The following is a 21,126-nucleotide window of genomic DNA, read 5'->3' on the forward strand; positions in this document are numbered from 1 at the left end:
CTAAGGAGAATCTATTCTCATCCTCTTCCTGTGCTGCTTTTTTTAATCTGACTGTTCCCTTTGCAGCATCTCTTTGTCTAGTCTCCCAAGGTTTTTTCCCACACACCATTATGTTAACAGATGCTAGGAAGCTCTGTCATTGGATATCACATATAATCTTGTCTATAAAATAACGGCAATTACATTGTGGGAACCAGATTCAAAGTCAAATTTAACTTTTCACTGACCAGTCTTTTTGCTCTTAGCTCTTGCTGGTTGGGAGATATGTGAAAAAGACCTCGAGAGATGGGGTAAAGCTATGTTGCCTAGGGAAAGGTCAGACTGGCAAACAAGGCAAAGCCTGCAACTGCATAATGTGCTGAACAAAGAGGCTCAGAAGAACCCTCACCATCTAGCTTCTCAGTCTGTAAAGGAAACACCAGGAGATTTGTACACTTGGAATATTATGTTAATCTAGCCCTACAATAAAGTAAAATTAGCTCATCTGGTCATGTTTTCTGTCTGTTCTACCTGGGAAGCTTGACAGGAACTCATTATTCACTGTAACTTACTCACCTAATGAATAAACAAGTATCTTTCCAATTGCTTTGGGTTATTCAATGAGCTTTTGCCACCATACACAAAAGTGGAAAATTGCCAGAAAATTATCTATCTTGTGTCCAGCAAAGACATAAGGGTAGACAAAGATGGGAGGGTATGTGGGAATGACCTTGGGAGACAAGGTAAAGAGAGGCAGCCAAAGAAATGATTTGTTAAAAGGCAACTCAGTCCTCAACAAGAATATGGGCAGTGTAAGAGACTCGTAAGAGATCTTCCCTAGTTCCTTGGGCTGTGAAGGGAACGGGGAAGAAAGATTTGCAAGGTTCTGCTAATGTAAAATCTGACAATCTAGTTTACCTTACAAGGTTGATACAAGGTGCCTGAAAAGTGAACCATATGGACCAGAGTAGAAGAAATCATGTTAGCTAGCAGTTTGTCTTTTTGTGCTTTTTGTTTGCTTGGGCCACAAAGCAAATGTTTAAAGGTTTCGAGGTTTCTAAGTTTAACCAGTTGCCTCACCGAAGTCGCTAAGCGTAAATGGAAGAAGTCGATAAATCCCTCATATCTCTTTGTACATACCACAATGCTTCTACCACACATAAACCTCTAGGGCAGGGGTAGGCAACCTCGGCTCTTTTATGACTCATGGACTTCAACTCCCAGAATTCCTGAGTCAGCTATGCTGACTCAGGAATTCTGGGAGTTGAAGTCCATGAGTCATAAAAGAGCCGAGGTTGCCTACCCCTGCCTAGGGTAGCAAAGCCAAGTCTGAGTTTACTATGCAATGTTCATCTTCAATTCTCTCAACGCTATTGGTCACTATCCGTAAGTGGGTAGTCCTCTCTTCTAGTCATAAAGCTAGAGATTAGCCAATCGCCAGTCTTCGTTAGGTGAATGTCATAATTGTTAGCCAATAGACACTCTCTTACTCTTTGAAGGAAACGATGAGGGCGGGGTTTGTTTATCTGAACGGGAAACATGGCGGCTGCCGGGGCTGGGAAGGTGGCAGGCACAGCTGTCGGAGCCGTAGTCAAACCAATCTTCAGTCGGGATTTGGCTGAAGCCAAACGGCACGTGAGAGAATTATATAGAACTTGGTACCGCGAAATCCCAAATACTGGTGAGGGGCCGTGATTACGTTCGCGATCTCCGCCGTCAAGGTCGTAGGGGCAAGAAACGTTTAACTTAGTTTGAAAAGGAGCTTCGCAAACCGGAGTTGTCCTATGTCTTTCCTCTACGGCTTCTCCGGTCTGAAGATCACAAAGGGGTACTTTTATATTTTCACGGAAATGCCTTAAATGGAATGGCTACTCTAAATCGCCTTGATGACTAGACGCATAAATAAATAGGAGATAGTTGCTTGGATTAGGTTCATAAAGTTGGAAGGACCTAAGAGGTCATTTAGTCCAACCCCTCCCTTCTGCAGGATTCACTACACCATCCCTGATAGATAATTACTCAGTCAAGATTATCGATGTATGTAAATATACGATTGTGTGCATTTGAGATAAAGATTCAGTGCATAATTCAAACTGTTCTATTGATTAATGGCCTGTTTTTCTATTATCTTGCCTCATCATCTTTGGTTGCTAGGATTCATTCATAATCATTCATCTTTATATTCATTGTCATTGTTGAACATTCAGTGTATTCTGAATGTAGCCTGAAACTCATTGGAACTCTCTCATGATCCAGAAATAAATGTGTAAATATTAATTGCCTGTTAGCATATAGTACAGGACATTTGTTTGCAGAAAAAAACATGTGAAATAGTTGCTGTTACAGATAGTTTCATAAATAGCCACAGAGTGGAAAGAAAAATTAAAAATTACCATGTGGATTTAGAAGGCCACAAATTTCAAATGTATGTACCTTTTATTTTTATTTTTTAAAAATCCAATTTTTATTTCATTGTAAATTGTAGTTTCATGTTTTGATCAAACTGATCCTCAAGACAGTTTGCTTGAGAATCCCAATTATAAAAAACTCTGCCTTATAGTTTAAGATTTTGTATTGTTTTACATTACCTCAAATGATACATAATTTTTGCTTCTGCTTAGAAAATGAAAATAACTGCTTTACACCTATAACAAAAATGGGGTTTTTAAACATCTGTAGGCTGCATTTCCACAATACATTATCTAGTATAGTATTTAATATTGGGGCATGGGATGGTTACATAGTGTTGGGAAAGAGTTTTCCTTATGGAGAATCACTTAAGTGACTGATAAGTTGAAGATCTAGTTATACATGATAAAATCAGAATAATCATATTTGATAGTGTTTTCTTATTTTCCTGCAGCTTAAATGATTTTTTCTATTAATTAATTTTTTCACATATATCACATAATTTTCAGTAAAACAACCTGCGCAAATTAGTTTTATTAGGAGTGGTGATAACATTGACAACTGATAATGTCCATAGGATTATTTTTCATTCATGATCATTATTTTGCTTCTGGTCTAGTGCATACATACCAGCTGGAGATTACAGTGAAACAGGGGCGTGATAAGGTGCGAGAGTTGTTCATGAAAAATGCCCATGCTACAGACCCCAGAATTATTGATTTGCTTGTTATTAAGGTAAGACAAATAATACTAGTTCTAAATCCATAGCAGATGTAAGATTAGGGGTGTTATGAAAATAATTATTTCCTCTTTTTATCAAATCTGTGAAAATAGAAAGAATGGGAAGTTGTAACATATTAGAAAATACCTCTTATTTTTGTCTGAGTTTTCTTTCTTGGATGCTATTTGGTAATACAGTCTAGGTATGCTGTGTTTATAGCATTCCTATGTTCTACTAAGCAAGTAACTTTTAAAAAGATAAAATTATTCTAGCGGTAATATTTGTGACAATTCCATACCGGCTCCTATGACCAGTAATTGTAGCTTGTCTATACAAGTGCTTAAAAACATGTTGCTTGATAATCTGGTCAAAGACTAACTAACCAATACAGATGTCAAGTTGCCAGCTTTGAGGTTTCCCAGTTCCTTCCCCTTTTAGAGATAGGGATAACATTTCCTCTCCTTCAATCTTTTGGAACCTCATCAGAAGTTCTCAAAGGTTACCTGCAATCACCTCCACTATTTTCTTCAGTATCCTATATGTACTCCATTTTGGAGTCATACATTCAATTAAATTAGCTAAACTTTCTTTCATTAACTCTTTTCGTGTATCCCAAGCTTCAGTTTCCTCCTTCCCCACTAGTACAAATATGATCAGCTAGGGCAGGGGTAGTCAACCTTGGCTCTTTTATGACTCGTGGACTTCAATTCCCAGAATTCCTGAGCCAGCTTAGCTGGCTCAGGAATTCTGGGAGTTGAAGTCCACGAGTCATAAAAGAGCCAAGGTTGACTACCCCTGAGCTAGGGCTCCATTTCCTTCCTGAGAGAAGACAGATGTCTTATCATCACTCATTAACAATTCAACATTTGCTTTTCACAATGGGCGCACATTCTCCTCAGTTTCCTTTTATTTCTAATATATCTATAGAAACATTTTCTGTAGTCTATAAGAAGCTTTTTTATTAAGTTTGAGCTTTCATGATGGTGCCTTTGATTACCTTCTTTCATCTTTGCATTTTCTCCTCCAATTTCCTATATGTCTCTCTTTTTATGTTCAGCATTTTATAAAACCTGGCTCCTATCAATGCTGGCCTGTTTAGATTTATCTCCTTTCTCCTTGTGGGCATTTTTGTAATTCCACTTTCAGTGTCTTGTTTCACTGAATTTCCCAGCTTTCCTGAATACTTTAAAGATTTGTAGCCATTGAGTCCGACCTATTTTCCTTCAAAGTTTATCAAAATTCAGTCTTCTGATAGTCAGCATTCAGGTCTATCTTCCTCTGGACAATATGACCACTTTTCCTCAATGTGCCAATCACTTTTACTTCTTCAACCAATTCTCCTTGTTAGTGAGGATTGAGTCCAGGATATCAGACAACCCTTTTAATTTCTCCCACCTTCTGACAAATGAAGTGATCAAGAGATGAAAAGAATTTGTTGGAGATTTGACTTGGCAGAGTTAAATTCCCATTACATATTAGGATAATTGAAATCATAACTGAAATCTCTATATCGCACAGGGCCAGGTTATCAGCAGGACTACATCCCCCTAAAAACATCTACCCAATCTACCAGATCAGATAGGGTTGCGGCACTCTCCTATTCCCTTCCCTTAAACTTTGGCATCTTGTGGGATATAGGAAGCATGTTTTTTCTATAGTCACCCTGCCTGCAGTTTGGCAGCTCTCTACCCCCTTAGCTTTCTGAAAACTTAAAAACTGACTTTCCCCAAGTGCTGGGATAGGGTAGTCCACTGCATGTGAAAGCTTAAATTTGGTATCAGAATTTTAGAGCCTGTAGTTTTTAATAGATGTATATATTTATTACAGGTAGTCTTCAATTTACAACAACTGAGCCCAAAATTTCTGTTGCTAAGTGAGACAGTTATTAGCAGTTATTCCTCCCATTAGCAGTGGGAGGAAGATGGCAAAGATCAGCTAAGGGCAGGAGTGGTGGAGCATAGGACAGCAGGATTACAGGGCAGAGGACAGAGCAGCCGAAAGGGCAATGCTGGGGGGGGGTGTGATAGGAGGATGGGAGAAGTTGAAGCTGGGTAGGCTGCCAAGTGCCCAAATTTGGATCATGTGACTGCAAGAGAGGTGTAACAGATGTAACTTTGGGGACTGGGTGTATTCATTCAATGCTATCATAACTAAATGGTTATGAATGAATGGTTGTTAAGTAAGGAATACCTGCATTGCATGACTCTTTGAAAGAGTAATCATCTAAAATAGAAAGAGCTCTATCTTCTAACCAGGTGGCTCTACAACAGTATCACTTATTCTTTCCTTTTACTCTTAACCAAATGCTTTTAACAATATTTCCACACTGATTAGTGATTTCCTGTATATATTAGGGACAATACAACATCCCTACTATTTCTACTGGATCTATTCCCTTTGAATAACTTGATGTGGGCCACTTATAAGCAACACTCTGCCATGTTTCAGTGTTGTCTATGACTGCATATTTGTCTTCCTAAGGTCAGATCCCTTGTTCTCTCAGTTTATTTCCCATATTCTATATTTAGTGTAAAAACATTTTTATTAGCATATCTATTGCTATCTCCTTTATAGTTCTGCGAACTCTGAATCTCCTCTTGATGTCCTGCTTCCTACTTAGTGTTCTGTTTTCTTGGCCCGTGTCCTTGGTTGCATGCTTGGTTCTGGGCTTTTGCCACTTTCCCTCCATATTAGTGCCCTCTTAATAATAATAATAATAATAATAATAATAATAATAATAATAATAATAATAATAATAATAATAATAATAATAATAATAAAGTTGGAAGGGACCTTGGAGGTCATCGAGTCCAACCCCCTACCAAAACATTTTCTTCCCAGTTTTTGTAAGATATATCCCTTCTCTTCCCAAGCATCTTTCATAAAGGGATCATGGATGAATCCAGAGTCTTTTTGTTGATACGATGTGCAGAGCCTACCTACAGAGTACTAAGACTCACACTAAGCTAAGGATCTCTTGCTAGGCAGGAGTGGACTGGTTTTTTTTCTATGAAAAAAAGGACAGCTTTCCCCCCAAGATTTACAAGAGGCACCACAGGGTGGGTAGCATTGAAGAAAGAAAGAGGTATTCCTCTGTTTCCTATTAGAGAACTAACAGATTTTATAGCAAATGTCTGATTTCCTAAAGAAAGCTTTGAAATTAGATGGGCCATGGGTTACTTAGCCATTTCGATCTTCTGAGTATAAAACCTGTTGTTGTTGTTTTTAAAAATCAGTTATTACCAATTTTTGATAATTTTGTTCCTAAAACTGATTTGACAGGAACTATCATCTGGCATATTGGTAATTTAAGTAATAATTGTTCTCTTATTCTTGATACAGGGAAAAATGGAATTCCAAGAAACAATCAATGTGTGGAAACAAAAGACCCATATAATGAGATTTTTTCATGAGACAGAAACACCACAACCCACGGATTTCCTATCCAAGTTCTACACGGGCCATGATCCTTGAACTAAATCATCAATAGAGAATAATGACTCTATTTCTGTTCCAAATAAATGCCTTTATCTTACTATTCTTCAGCAAGAAAGTATTCAAGTAGGCATGCATTATTTATATTGATTCTGAGTAACCGGTGCTATTTCATCCTGGATTCATTTTGCAAAATCTACTTTATTATTATTATTATTATTATATTTGGATTTATATCCCGCCCTTCTCCTCACGGACTGTAGTTAAGTATATTGTATCACTTCCACTGCAATTAATGTCTTAAATAATATATAACACTGCAATCTAAAAAGTAACACTAAATTTCTGTTTAGTATATGGTGAGATTCTGTTGGATATATATGCAGAAAAGATTTTATTTGGGAGAAAAGGAACCAAATGCAATTCAAAATATTACATTCTTAGGAGTCTATTGAATTTTTAAATATTTATTTTAGAGGGTACACCACATTCATGTGTTTACTGCCGCAAAATTGTAGTAATATTCCAAATTCTGGAATAAAAATCTCACACTGCTTAAATGTTGACAGCAGAGATGGAGGTTGCTTATTACACTTTTTCAAAATTTAGCAACCTACGTAATACTTCCATTATACATCCTAATCCTATAATGTTTCTAAGGTATTTCAGCTATATGTAATAACAAATAAAAACCCAGGTAATTGGAAAAATCTAATAGTTATACAATAGCTGTCTAAGCAGTTTGCTTTCACCAAAATTATAATTAAAACTTTCTCAAAGTTCTATAAAAATGTGTATTTATAGTGGCAGTATTTATACTGATTCAATTGAATCAAATAACAAGATTGAGAAGTTGCTTTATGTACCGGTACTTTTCTATAGGCTTGTAATTTTGTTCCTTTCTGAAAGAAAGCTGACATTCTATTTTATGTAGTATCATAGTTGGACAGCACAATCCCAAGGATATTAATTCAGCAGGACATCTCAATTCAGTAAAATATATATTCCTAAAAGGATGAGGACAGCAGGAGAATATATAAAAGAAACACACGAGCCTTGATCTCTAATTCTTAATTTACTATTCAGAGGCATTCTTCAAACAGTGAGGGAAAAAAATATTTGATCCCCTGCTGATTTTGTACGTTTGCCCACTGACAAAGAAATGATCAGTCTATAATCTTAATGGTAAATTTATTTTAACAGTGAGAGACAAAATAACAACAAAAAATCCAGAAAAACGCATTTCAAAAAAGCTATAAATTGATTTTCATTTTAATGAGTGTGAAATAAGTATTTGATCCCCTATCAGCAAGATTTCTGGTTCCCAGGTGTCTTTTATACAGGTAATGAGCTGAGATTAGGAGCACTCTCTGAAAGGGAGTGCTCCTAATCTCAGCTGGTTACCTGTATATAAAAGACACCTGTCCACAGAAGCAATCAATCAGATTCCAAACTCTCCACCATGGCCAAGACCAAAGAGCTGTCCAAGGGTATCAGGGACAAGATTCTAGACCTACACAAGGCTGGAATGGGCTACAAGACTATCACCAAGCAGCTTAGTGAGAAGGTGACAACAATTGGTGCGATTATTTGCAAATGGAAGAAACACAATAACTGTCAATCTCCCTCGGTCTGGGGCTCAATGCAAGATTTCACCTCATGGAGTTTCAATGATCACGAGAACGGTGAGGAATCAGTCTAGAACTACACAGGAGGATCTTGTCAATGATCTCAAGGCAGCTGGGACCATAGTCTCCAAGAAAACAATTGGTAACACACTACGCCGTGAAGGACTGAAATCCTGCAGCGCCCACAAGGTCCCCCTGCTCAAGAAAGCACACGTACAGGCCCGTCTGAAGTTTGCCAATTAACATCTGAATGATTCAGAGGAGAACTGGGTAAAAGTTGTGGTCAGAAGAGACCAAAATTGGGCTCTTTGGCATCAACTCAACTCGCCATGTTTGGAGGAGGAATGCTGCCTATGACCCCAAGAACACCATTCCCACCATCAAACATAGAGGTGGAAATATTATGCTTTGGGGGTGTTTTTCTGCTAAGGGTACAGGACAACTTCACTGCATCAAAGGGATGATGGACAGGGCCATGTACTGTCAAACCTGGGTAAGAACCTCCTTCCCTCAGCCAGGGCATTGAAAATGGGTCGTGGATGGGTATTCCAGCATGACAATGGCCCACCAACACATAGCCAAGGCAACAAAGGAGTGGCTCAAGAGGAAGCACATTAAGGTCCTGGAGTGGCCTAGCCAGTCTCCAGACCTTAATCCCATAGAATATCTGTGGAGGGAGCTGAAAGTTTGAGCTACCAAACGTCGGCCTCAAAACCTTAATGACTTGGAGAGGATCTGCAAAGAGAAGTGGGACAAAATCCCTCCTGAGATATGTGGAAACCTGGTGACCAACTACAAGAAACGTCTGACCTCTGTGATTGCCAACGAGGTTTTGCCACTAAGTACTAAGTCATGTTTTGCGAAGGGGTCAAATACTTATTTCACTCATTAAAATGCAAATCAATTTATAACTTTATTGAAATGCGTTTTTCTGGATCTTTTTGTTGTTATTCTGTCTCACTGTTAAAATAAATCTATTATAATTATAGACTGATCATTTCTTTGTCAGTGGGCAAACATAAAAAAATCAGCAGGGGATCAAATATTTTTTTCCTCTCACTATTAATTAGGGATCCAGTGTATTCAGAAATAAAGTACACTCTAAACATGCAACAATTGTTGAATCAAGACATAAATATGTATTCTTAAATAGATATAGCATTTAAACATCATTGTTTTACACATGCACAAAGCAATCCGTGGTACAATGGGTAGTCCAGCTGTCCCCAAAATATGTTCTTTAGACATCTGAGGAGCGGTGATTAAACATTGACATCGGAACACTTTATTATGGCTTTGTTCCTCTTACTGCCACATTGTAGACCTGTAAAAAACAAGAAATTTTTCACGCTGAGGAACTATTTTGTGATTACAGAATACGAGTTCTGCACTATTTAGAACTAGTAAAGCTTAGGACAAGAGACTTGTGCACAATTGGATAACACTTTTAAAATGTGCAACTTGCTCTAAAATGACATGAGGGAATAATTATTTTCCTGATATTAATTTTTGGAGTGTTACTTCAGCTCGAAAAAAATGGTGTATACCTGTTTCCTGATTAGGAAACAAAGAATGCATTGGCTCAAATGGAAAAGATTCATATGCATATCAATATGCACATCAGAAACACAATGCTGTTGCATGATCGCATATACTATTAAATCAAATTTAATGTATCTTTGGCAAGTATTTAACATAACATACTTATACTAGCCTACTACAGAATAGAATATCAAGTATGTACAAAGTCTTGGAATATCAATTCCCATCATGTTATAGTTGTTATACAAAGAATACTACTGACATAATTAAAAGTAGGTAAAGCATAACTTGCATTTGCTTACTTTAGTTTTACTGCAGAACTGGATGTAGAAGATAACAGGAAAAAGAAAGAGGAAGGCATCAGAAGGACAGGGACCATTCATGCAATGATAATGAAAAGATATTAAGATATGGAAAAGATAAATGGATGGGTTTCTGTCCCAGTTTGAAGCTGCAAATTTTCTTTAGAATATATATGCACAATTAGATATAAAATTGTTTGAAGTTGGCAGCAAGAAGTTTTTAATTCTCAATTGTGTAGCCATAAACAATAATCCAGTTTCTTCATCCTAAATCTGCAAATTATGTGGTCAAAAATACATGAGGGAAGAACAAAAATAGATTTTGTTCAGTTCTTTCAATTCCTTCAAATTTATTTTTTATTTGGAGCTATAAGGTTTTTTTTTGTCCTACACCACGGGTGTCAAACTCGCTGCGTCACGTGACGTGTTGTGACATATTGCGATTTTGCATTGCTGGGGTGGGCGGGCTGGCAATTTAACACCCCTGTCCTAGACCAACTATTCATTTAATCACTTCCCCAAATCTCCCAGCATGCCAGTTAGAGGATACATGCAGCTGAGAAGGGTTGGGCAGCTATAATTGTACCTATTAGTCATCGTCATCGTCATCCTCTGGTACAAAGATATCATGTTCTTCAAGCAAAGCTGCAAAACTTTTGCTGATTTGTGTCCCAACATAGAGAAAGGGAATTACAACGGCAAACACTCGGACAAGACCAAATGGCATCTAAAAGGATTAATGAAAAGCTGGTTAATAACTCTTGGCACATATTCAAATACACATGCACAAATTTATAGCTGCCAGAGTATAACTAGAACTGATGGAAAGAACAAAAAGAATCACACAGCTGCCTCAGTAAATTTAACTACTGTCTTATTGTAGTTACTTTCAGGTGCAAGCATTTTTGAAAATCACCTTCAAATGAAGAATTTATGAAGAATCCATAGACTGAATAAGTACCCAACATCATTAGAATAATAAAGATAGTTAATAAAATACATCTTCAGGATGTTTCAAATTACAAACACAGATATCACAGAACACAACTGTATCTGCGTTTAGATCAGTGTTTCTCAACCTTGACAATTTTAAGGCATGTGGACTTCAACTCCCAGAATTCCACAGCCAGCATTGCTGGCTGTGGAATTCTGGGAGTTGAAGTCCACATGCCTTAAAATTGTCAAGGTTGAGAAACACTGGTTTAGATGATCTCAAATTTCCATTCCAGTCATCATAACCATCTCGCTCTTTGATTTTCAACTTACGAGGGACTTTCGTGTCCCCTCTACATCGGTCCTCCTCGAATCTAACCACCTGTCAGGTGAAGCCCAAAGGTGCTTTTGCAAGAGGCTTTTTTTCTTGAAAAAGCACCTTTGGGACAACCATGACCTGGATGACTGAGAATCTCCATAGACATTGCAGATGAAGCTGCCGCTGAGTTTTTAAAATAACTGCGGCGTGGCTTACGGCATTTTCGGGGATGCCAGAATAGGAAACCGCTTGCAACAGGATAATGCAGTGTTTCTCAACCTTGACAATTTTAAGGCATGTGGACTTCAACTCCCAGAATTCCACAGCCAGCAATGCTGGCTGTGGAATTCTGGGAGTTGAAGTCCACATGCCTTAAAATTGTCAAGGTTGAGAAACACTGGGATAATGGCATCCCTGAAATAAGCCGGCCTGCTGCATAATTGCCCAACCAACTTAATTGCCTGCTGCATAATTGCCCAACCAACTTAAAAGCGTTATTTTCTCATGCTGACTAACGGGGGGGGGGAGAGCACGACTTCAGCTTTTCCCCCCCAAAAAATGTCGGGGGGTGTCACTGTCCACAGCGCTTCTCCGAGACGAAATAAAGTTGTCGCCCTTTAACGACGCGTTATTTCCGCGTCTGCCCCACAACTGTTTTATTGCTAGGCAACGATCGAACGCTAACATAACCCGCCCTTCCAAATAAGCTACACGCGATTGGCTGATACAACCTGCCAGTTTACACCATCCTTGCTAAGCGATTGGTCAGTTTGCTTCCTCCCCGTTTCTCCTTTAGAAGCCACGGCTACCTTTCCCACTCACTCACTTTGACGGGCTTAGGCAAGATGGCGCCAGTCCGAGTGACGGTTATATTTCGTGAGGATAAAACGGTTGCTAAGGGCGCCTTCTGCTTCTCGACGGGACGCAACCTTGCCCAAGAGCCAGCCGCTGACCACAACCGCGAAGCCATCTCCTCTATAGGCAGCTCCTCCCCTAGGAATCGGACACTTTCTTGATAACCGGAACTAGCGAAAGAATGGGCGGTGTTTTTTCAAACCTCGCGAGATATCAATAGGCGGAAGGAGAGATTATTTAAATAGCGGGTGTCTGAAAAGTTTGAATTAGTCTTTTTTTTTTTTTAGTTTCCGTTCAGATGACATGTTTAAATGCTTCTGGAGCCGCATTGAAAGTTGCCAATAAAAAATAGAATAGTTTAGTAACGGAATTGTGTCTTATCTTTGTATCTCTGCTGCCCTCTTGTGGTTCGTTGGGAGTCTTGTAATTTGGGCTGTCCTGACTTATTTCTCAGTCCATGTCAACCCCAGAAGGCAGACCAGACTAATAGACCAAGGCTTTTCAACCTTTTCACCCATTGTACCACTTATAGGATATGGCAACATCCGAGTTCCACCAGTCGCCTAGTAAGGTGTCAAAAACTTGACCCCCCCCCCCCAAAAAGGAAAAAAGTGATAAAGTACAGGTAGTCCTCGACTTACAACACTTTGGTTAGTGACTGTTCGAAGTTACAATGGCACTAAAAAAAGTGCCCCCCAAGCCACAGCCAAGCAAGACACCTGCCTGCCCATCTGGCGGCGCTCTTCCTCCTGTCCGAGGTTTTCATTGTTGTGAGCATTTCTGTTGAGGATTGGCAACGGGGGTAGGGTGGGAGGTGTTTGGTTTTTATTCCCCCCGTCTGCTGGGTGGTTGCAGCTGGTTTTGGTCACTTCACATGACCCTGGGACACTGTGACCGTCATAAACATGAATCAGTTGCCAAGCATCTAAATGTAAATCACAAGATCCTGGAGATGCTACAACATTTCAGCTGATCGGCACTTCTGCTGGGCTCAGCAGAAGCGCCAGGATCAGTTCCGAGCTCCAGCTGGAGCCTGGCGCTGATCCTGGCGCTTCCGCTAAGCACTGACAGCCCTGCAGCTCCAGCCATCTCTCGCTCAGGCTTGTGCGGTGCTGCGCGGGTTCAGCTCATTCCCCTCCCCCGCTACCACTTTTCTAGGATGGTCGCGTACCACCTGCCAGGTGCCAATGTACCACAGGTGGTACCCGTACCACTGGTTGAAAAGCCCTGTAATAGACACTGTGAAGGCCTAAAACTATTTTTATTAGAGCAATTGCAGTAACAGAATCTTGTAAGCCTAAATGTGTTTCCCTTTGCTCCTGTGAATTGGGGGGCTGAAAGACCAATGTCTCGGTCATGAATTCAAGTCATCTTTATCTGATTGATTGCCTTGGTAAATGATCTTACTGCCTTCCAAGGTCCTCTATAAAATTTAAACAGGGTAGGAAAAACACAAGTGGCTCTGGACTCTTCTTATAATAGTGATGGGAAGGAAGACGGAGGTGGGCTAAGAATGGAGGCCTCAGCAAAGTTCTGGCATTTATGGTGCAATTATTTTTCTGGAATTTTTTTTCTTTGCAGCTTCTGGCCAGATCCAATCCAAATTAACTCTGTACCTCAAAGCAAAGACCTGTTTTCTACTTTGAAGTCAGCCAACCCACACGTTCCTTCTAATGCTTCAAGATGCACTTTCACCCTGTTTCATTCCCCAAATTTCCTTAGAAAATTTCAAAGCCCACTTTGCAGCAAGCTATCTGTCTGTATCTGACCAGTAAATAGATGGTTCCAAAATTGGACATTCAACCAATGCTCCTCACTTCACATGCCTCGTGTTCCATACTAAATTTAAGTAGTCATTGTGATGGGAGGTTGAAGCCAGCAAGGCCCTTTTCCTCTGCATAAAGGATTGGTGAAATCCTAGCTATTAGATCAGGGGTTCTCAACCTTGGCAACTTTAAGACTTGTGGACTTCAACTCCCAGAATTCCTCAGCCAGCTTTGCTGGCTGAGGAATTCTGGGAGTTGAAGTCCACAAGTCTTAAAGTTGCCAAGGTTGAGAACCCCTGTATTAGATAGCCACTGAACCTCTGTGATGGTGGTGGTGGGAGTATCTAGAATCAAACGAAGGCAGAAGTTCCTTTCCAGTGGAAGAACTGCCTTTTCAAGAGCGCCAACATTCTTACTGTAAAAAAATCTGTTACAATTCCTCTGATGCTACGGCTGAGCTGAAAAAAAGTCAATTTAACCATCAAGCTTAGGTAATGGCATGGAAGCTGAACTGATAAAAACAAACTGATAATTTCACCAAAAATGTATCAATAAAACTGCAATTTTGGGAATCACTAGAAAATGTGATGGCCTCCCAAGATAAGACTTTGCAAAGATAAAATTATCAGAGATTGCCACATGACAGCGTATATGCTATTTCTACCTCTCTTCTTCTTATGGGCCACAGACTATTAGTTTCTTTTTGTTCTTTTAGAAGTTTATAACTTTGATAAATCTTTCAACTCTAAAGTAAAAACAGTTCTCCTGATAATTTTAAAAACCTACATATTTATTCATATTTTTGTGTAAATAAAAAACATTCATGAAAATCTGTGCAATTCATAAATTTGTTTCCAAGGTAGACTTGGCTTAAGATAGACTCCCTTCTGGAAACTATAAAGTAAGTGTATGCTATTTTAAAAATGATCATTAAGTTTGAGCCACAAATAATTATGAAATAATATTGTACTTTCCTATTTTGGGTAAAATGCAATTTATAAAACACTTTTTATATAAAATAACATGCAATATAACATTACCAGAATGTTATAGGAGGTTATTAGGTTTATTATAAAATTTAGCATGCTTTTTTATTACTAATAACAGTATTATTGGTTGTGATCAAAAATACTGCAAGAAAAATCATTTCTGGAACCAGGTGTACATCAATCACAATGTAATTCAAACAATTCCCCAAACTTAATTTTACTAATATGTATCATGGCAATTTAGTTTTATCTTACTGAGCAGTAAAGATAATTCATTTTCTTTCTGAAATAATAATCTTAGATTACTGCAAATGCCATATAAACTAAGTATATAACTGATGGCTATTACTAATGCTGTATTAATCTGTAAGGTTATAAATAGTTCTTGTTTCATTAATTCAATAATTAGTTACGTTCAAAGTCATAAATGTAAGCCATTAAATTGTGAATGCCCCCCCAATCAGAAAGCAGCAGAAGGTAGATAGATTCTGAATGCTGAACACTAAAAAATTAAACTCATATTCACCTGAAATTATGTAAGATTGCTTTGGATGACTTCTTGCCATTAATCTGTAGCAATATAATCTAAGAATTTAGAACAAAGTATCAAAAGAAACAAACATAGCTTAGTCCAGTCTTAGAAAACTATTGTATAGAAGTGATACTGAGGATGATTAAATGATCACACATTACATTAACAATTTGAGAGCAGTTGCTGATATTTATTTGGCTTTTCTATCTAGATTGTGTTGCTTTGGTAACCATACTTCTGCTTTTTCTACCTTTTGTGTTAGTGCAAATAGTTCTCAACTTACGACCACTATTGAGCCCAAAATTTCTGTTGCTGAGATAGTTAAGTGAGTTTTGTCCCATTTTACAATCTTTCTTGCCACAGTTGTTAAGTGAATCATTGCAGTTGTTAAGTGAATCTTACTTCCCCATTGACTTTGTCAGAAAGTCACAAAAGGTTATCATGTGACCCCAGGACACTGCAACCGTCATAAATATGAGTCAGATGCCAAGTGCCTGAATTTTGATCACATGGCCATGGGGATGTTGCAGTGGGGTTGTGTGAAAAACAGTCATATGTCAATTTTTTTCAGTGTTGTTTTAACTTTGAAAGGTCATTAAACAAACTGTTTTAATTCAAGGACTGTCCAAAAGATAGAAAAAACACAGGTAAGGTCAGTTAAAGGCCTAAGGTATGACTACGAATCATATACTGTTCTTATATTTTATGAGGCTGCCCAGTGTTGCATTTGAGTGCATGAGGTGGGACGTTGCTGAATAAAAAATATATTTTGACTATAAATTCTTGAGGTGGTCGTATGGAAGCAACTTTTTACAGCTTTGTCCTCATTTGCATGAAAATCTAAAATATATGAAATGCCTATAGTTAAAATATAATGTATACATTGTATGATCTGTTTTTCTAATGAACAGAAAGGCCAACTCACTACTATATTGTTCCAGCATCTATCAAAATAGCTACAGATGAAATACAATTAATAGTTGTGCATGGAGAAGAAAGGAGGAAATGATACATGGATTCTTCTCTTGCATGAAGTAGACTTTCTGAAATAAAGGTCTGGAACACTCTTTTAAGCTGATATAGCAGTTTCTTAGAAATGTCTTCTTAAATTCTGAATGGTGCATAATTAGGAATATGGTGTTTTTAGAATTCCTGGCAATAACGTGTAGTGGCAATATATAATAGAAAGCAGACTTATTAATCATCCGGTCTGGAAGATGCAGTAATAGCTGTTTCTTAGTTTTTATCAACTAGGAATAAAACCTGCAAGTAAAATAAGGACTTCTGCCTTGGGCAGAGGGTTGGACTAAAAGACCACCAAGGCCCTTTCCAGCCATATGATTCTATACACAGAAACCTACCTTATGTCCATTTCTCTCAGTCCCACAAAATGTATTTTCTTCAATGTGTTCCTATTTCTACTGTCTTCTTTCTTTCCATCCACTCTCTTCTCACCTCTGCAATTTCCTGACCATACCAATTATGCAACTTTGAGAAGCAGGTAGTCTCTGGAGATACAGGACTTTCCTGTGTGGCAGAGGCAGACCCAGCCAACGATGCTCCACCTACAGCACTGCCTGTCAGTTTTCGACGAGGAGGTAAAGGTGGGGGCTTCAGAAATCCTCCACTGAAATCAGAATATGCCATTTCTGCAAGAGTGCAACTATCGTTCCATGTGGAGTAACCATTCTCCAAGATGACAGGATGCTCTTGGATGGATATCATCATGGGATTTGATAAATGCCTTTTGCGGCCAGAAGACAATTTCTTTGGTGATTTATGGCTAGCAGCTAAGCTCCTCTGAGCCTCTTCCAGCTGTTTCTCTAGTTCCTTAACTACTAGCCTCATATAATCAAAGCTGGCTCGTGAAAGTGCCTTCACCCAAGCCTCCATGGCAACTTGGCAGTCAGCAACCAACACATAAGATTTGCCACCACTGCTATCAAAGCGGATGGCAAAAGCAAATTCCTCAGCAGCTTCACATAGTTCCACTGTGCAGCCCTCTAACACAATGAGACCCAGGGGGTCACAGCTCTCCCGCTCTTCAAAGTAGAACAGCAAGTTGCCCTTGAGAATGAACCAGCGGCGCTGGTAAGAGGTGATATGATGGTTGTGATGATGGCGTTCCATACGCTTGCACAGAAAGCCAGTATGATCAGCTGGAGACTCACAGGTGGCATAATGTACCACACTACGTTCATTGAGTTTCATTGTAGTAATCTGCCTTCCAGAACAGAATGAGAGGAAATGTATTGAATTATCACACGATGCATATTATTAATCCAGATAAAACTTAATATAACACTATATACACACATATACACTACTGGTATAAAATACTGATTGTATGGAGATGGCAGTCACAACCATGCAGGCAAAGGCATGACTCTTTTTATGTGCAGGACTTCAATCATGTCATCATGCACACTACTTTTGACTTTTGACAGACCCTTTCCAGTGAATGCTCCTGTCTGCTATTTAACCTTCCTTCCTAAGGATCTTATTGTGGATATTTTTAAAGTAACAAACTCTATGGAGCTAGACCATATAACTTCTGACACTAAAATAATAAAAAGGGATTCTCTCATTGCTTCGTTGTTTAATAAAATGAAAAAATCTTGTTGATCTTTCTCATAACTACATTTATTTGCAACAAATTGCCACCTGCATTGTAAATGACCATGGATTTTCCCTAAGAGTTTGGGTCCCCCAGATCCAAGAGTTGGAGTGTTTCCATCTTTGGTCCTGGATGGGTTGGCACTGCCACATTCAGACTAGGTATGTAATCTCAAGGTTTTCCTGGACTCACAGATTCTAAAAATGTTGTGTCTGTTCCTGGATTGTGAAGACTTTCTTATGGTCATTCATATCTTAATAACCTCATGACTGGACTCTGTAACACACTTTACATGGGGTGCTTTGAAGACCATCTGGAAGCTTAGTTAGTTGAGAATGCAGCAGCAGACATTGGGGCATAGTTTGTTGCACCTACGTAAAACTGCTATTTCATGAACTGCACAGGCTCTCAATAGGCTTCTGAGTAGGATTCAAGGTGATGATTATTGCAGGGGTTCCCCAACCCCTGGTACTAGTCAGTGGCCTGTTGGGAACCGGGCCACACAGCTGGAGGTGAGCAGCAGGCAAGTGACCTGTTTTCCAGGTCTGTGGAAAAAATGTCTTCCATGAAATCAGACCCTGGTGCCAAAAAGATTGGGGACCACTGGGTTATCACTTTTAAAATCCTACATAGCATAAGACCAAACATCTGCCTGACTCTTTGCTCCCATTGGGAAGACATATTCCAAGTACAACTTACTCCTCATACTTCTCTTTTAAACTTTACCATCTTGTAGAAAGCAGGGAAATATGCCTTTTTGGTGGTTCCTCCTATGCTCTCCCTCTCAATATATGGCAGGCTTCAACTCTGCTCTTCTTAGGCTAAGTCTAAGACCTGCCTTTTCCCCTACATATTTGGATTCAGCAGCACTCCCTTTTGATTGCTTTTTATAACAATGTTGGGCTTGATCACCATTTTATATCTAATATTTAATAGAACCCAGTTTGAAAAAACTGGACTCACCTATTGCCCAAATCAGAATGGCCATGGAACGCAATGCCCAAGGAGTAGCCAGGAGAGGGATGCCCGTACCAGTCTAAAGTGGCCAGTAAGTGCCAGGCTGATCTCGCTCCTGACTACACCACAAAGGAACAATGGTGAAACGTGGGATTCTACCTAGCTGTGTCAGGAAAAAGTGGAAACACTCATGGTAAGGATCCCCTAAGGCAGCCTGAGATATGAACAGATGAAGGCACCATCCTGAAGATACAGAGGAAGTTGTTGCAGTTATACACTTATATATGGCACAAGGTCCAAGTAGAAGTGCCACTGTATTGTAAAGCAAAAGGCTGCAAGTTTAATTCCTGGCATCTCCAGGTAAAGACAGGAGGACGAACCCAACCCCTGGCTCTAGAGCAACCCTCTCCAACTTGGGCTAACTGTCCAGATCCTTGGAGCCTGCTTTTCCCCAAGTGCCTGGGGAAGAAGACCAAATAGATGGTTTCTTCAGCAAAGTCATGAAGTGCACTTCCTCATCTCAGGCGGACCCGGAGCATGCAGAGACTAAAAGTTACCCTCGGAATGTCCTTTTTTCCTTTTCTCTCAGAAAGAAAACCCTCTTCGCAACCTTTTAATGTCACAGAGAAAAGGCAGGCTAGTTCAGGGACAGGCCTATCCTAAGAAGCTGAAGCGACGCTTATCCACAATCGTACCTTGCTCACACCATTACCCAGAAGGACGTTAGCTTCGCCTTTTATCTACTCCCTGCTTTTCTTAAGCAGTCGCGTGTCCTCCTTCCTCTGCTGGACTCCCCTGTTACGGCGTCCTGGTCCTCGGGCAAAACCCGGAGCGCAGGATCGTTAGAGCAGAAGGAAATCCTGCCACTATCCGGGGGGAGTTTTTTTTTTCCCGCAATCCAGATTTTCCAATAGCTTCCCGAGGGGAGGTTTTCCTCTTTTCAGCCCCCCCCCTTCTCTTGGGGTCCTGAAAGCCAAGTAGGAAAGAAGCAGGCCGTACGTCAACGAGCAGAGGCTTCTCCATCGTTTGTCTGTCCTGCGCGGTGGTCTCTCTTTTCATTTAACCTAAAAATTGGGTGGGTCATCTCCAAGTCAGCCGAAGTTTTCTCTTCCCTACCCGAAGAACGTTGCTTTTATTTGGGGAACCTGCATTTGAGACATAAGTGATATTTTGATATTTATTTTACTAAATGCACTACCTCTTTTCCTCTAGAAACACATGGTCATGGGTATAGTTCCTCCCTCTCCCATTTTGTTTTTCCGACAATACGGAGGAGATCGGTTGGGAGGCGATGTCAAGTCACCTGCGAGATTGGTCACTGACTGGCATTTGAATTTAGTGTTCCCCAGTCCTCGTCCAACCTCCCCCTAATGTAACTCCTTGTCTATCACAACGTATCGCCTGGATGAGGCGAGGGGTAACTCCCCACTTAGTGACTATTCATGTCCTACCGTATTACGCGTGCAGAACCCCAGCGTTCTTTTAAATATGTTAGTTTTATTTTCGGCCACGAGGGGGCATCGCGAGGCCACGAGTACATCTGAACCGGACTGAAATCAGAAAACAGGATCCGCAAGCAATTGCTAGGAGGCGGATTGCTTTAGCTGGGCATCGTGAGTCGGTCGTACAGTATATTTGAAGAACTCTGTGAGTGTGAAATGGCCCTGGAGAGCACATTAGAAACATGAATGAAGTCGACTTTCTGGGCCCGAGAATGATAGTTAATGAACAAAAGGTATTGCGTACCTGTTCAGAAGGGAGAAGTACAGTTGCTGCAGTGGGATTTGAAAAGAGAGATTAAAAAAAAGTGGACTAAAATTAGGCACTGTCCTTTTTGTTTCTTCTCAGCCTCCCCTTCCAATCTGTGAAACGAATTCATTAGAAAAAGAGAAGGCAACTTGTGGCCCAAGAAAGTCTTCTCCTAGCCCCCTGCCCCCCCCCCATATTCCACAGAGAAGTTCCAATGCCTTAAAATAGGATTTGCAAGAACATTTCCATTGCAACATCTGATGGCAGATTAGTTTGTGGGTACAACATAAACTACTGGATGTGTTCTGTCCTGCCTTAAGACATTTTTTGATTCTCCCAAGGCCTGCCTACCACCTGCTTCTGCTCACTCAAATACATTCTGCAGTTGAACTA

At 39.7% G+C, this 21,126-nt stretch overlaps 3 protein-coding genes across 3 annotated transcripts; 1 reads left to right on the plus strand and 2 right to left on the minus strand.

Moving 5' to 3' along the window:
* Nucleotides 1-1,495: 1,495 nt before the first annotated feature.
* NDUFA6 (NADH:ubiquinone oxidoreductase subunit A6) lies at nucleotides 1,496-6,663 on the plus strand. Its single transcript, XM_015813525.2, has 3 exons — nucleotides 1,496-1,660; nucleotides 3,008-3,123; nucleotides 6,452-6,663. The coding sequence occupies exons 1-3, from the start codon at nucleotides 1,519-1,521 to the stop codon at nucleotides 6,581-6,583; spliced, it is 390 nt and encodes a 129-aa protein (XP_015669011.1). The 5' UTR covers nucleotides 1,496-1,518; the 3' UTR covers nucleotides 6,584-6,663.
* Nucleotides 6,664-9,288: 2,625 nt separating this feature from the next.
* Nucleotides 9,289-12,289, minus strand: SMDT1 (single-pass membrane protein with aspartate rich tail 1). Its single transcript, XM_015813526.1, has 3 exons — nucleotides 12,095-12,289; nucleotides 10,603-10,743; nucleotides 9,289-9,496 (listed from the first exon to the last, which is right to left on the minus strand). Exons 1-2 carry the CDS (start codon nucleotides 12,236-12,238, stop codon nucleotides 10,606-10,608), a joined length of 282 nt encoding a protein of 93 aa, XP_015669012.1. The 5' UTR covers nucleotides 12,239-12,289; the 3' UTR covers nucleotides 9,289-9,496; nucleotides 10,603-10,605.
* A 4,522-nt stretch (nucleotides 12,290-16,811) lies between these two features.
* On the minus strand, nucleotides 16,812-17,628 carry PHETA2 (PH domain containing endocytic trafficking adaptor 2). The gene has a single exon (XM_015813533.1). It carries the CDS (start codon nucleotides 17,619-17,621, stop codon nucleotides 16,812-16,814), a length of 810 nt encoding a protein of 269 aa, XP_015669019.1. The 5' UTR covers nucleotides 17,622-17,628.
* Nucleotides 17,629-21,126: the final 3,498 nt, after the last annotated feature.

The sequence above is a fragment of the Protobothrops mucrosquamatus genome, unplaced genomic scaffold (assembly GCF_001527695.2).
Source record: "Protobothrops mucrosquamatus isolate PMUCROS unplaced genomic scaffold, P.Mucros_1.0 scaffold162, whole genome shotgun sequence".
Taxonomy (NCBI): domain Eukaryota; kingdom Metazoa; phylum Chordata; class Lepidosauria; order Squamata; family Viperidae; genus Protobothrops; species Protobothrops mucrosquamatus.

Excerpts from the sequence above, each read along its gene's own strand:
- SMDT1 (XM_015813526.1), bottom strand. The coding sequence starts at position 12,238 with ATGGCTTCGCGGTTGTGGTCAGCGGCTGGCTCTTGGGCAAGGTTGCGT. Across the intron at positions 10,744-12,094 it reads TCTTGCCTAAGCCCGTCAAA|ATGCCATTTGGTCTTGTCCG; the intron begins GTGAGTGAGTGG and ends TAATCCTTTTAG.
- NDUFA6 (XM_015813525.2), top strand. The coding sequence starts at position 1,519 with ATGGCGGCTGCCGGGGCTGGGAAGGTGGCAGGCACAGCTGTCGGAGCC. Across the intron at positions 1,661-3,007 it reads CCGCGAAATCCCAAATACTG|TGCATACATACCAGCTGGAG; the intron begins GTGAGGGGCCGT and ends CTTCTGGTCTAG. Across the intron at positions 3,124-6,451 it reads TTGATTTGCTTGTTATTAAG|GGAAAAATGGAATTCCAAGA; the intron begins GTAAGACAAATA and ends TTCTTGATACAG.
- PHETA2 (XM_015813533.1), bottom strand. The coding sequence starts at position 17,621 with ATGAAACTCAATGAACGTAGTGTGGTACATTATGCCACCTGTGAGTCT.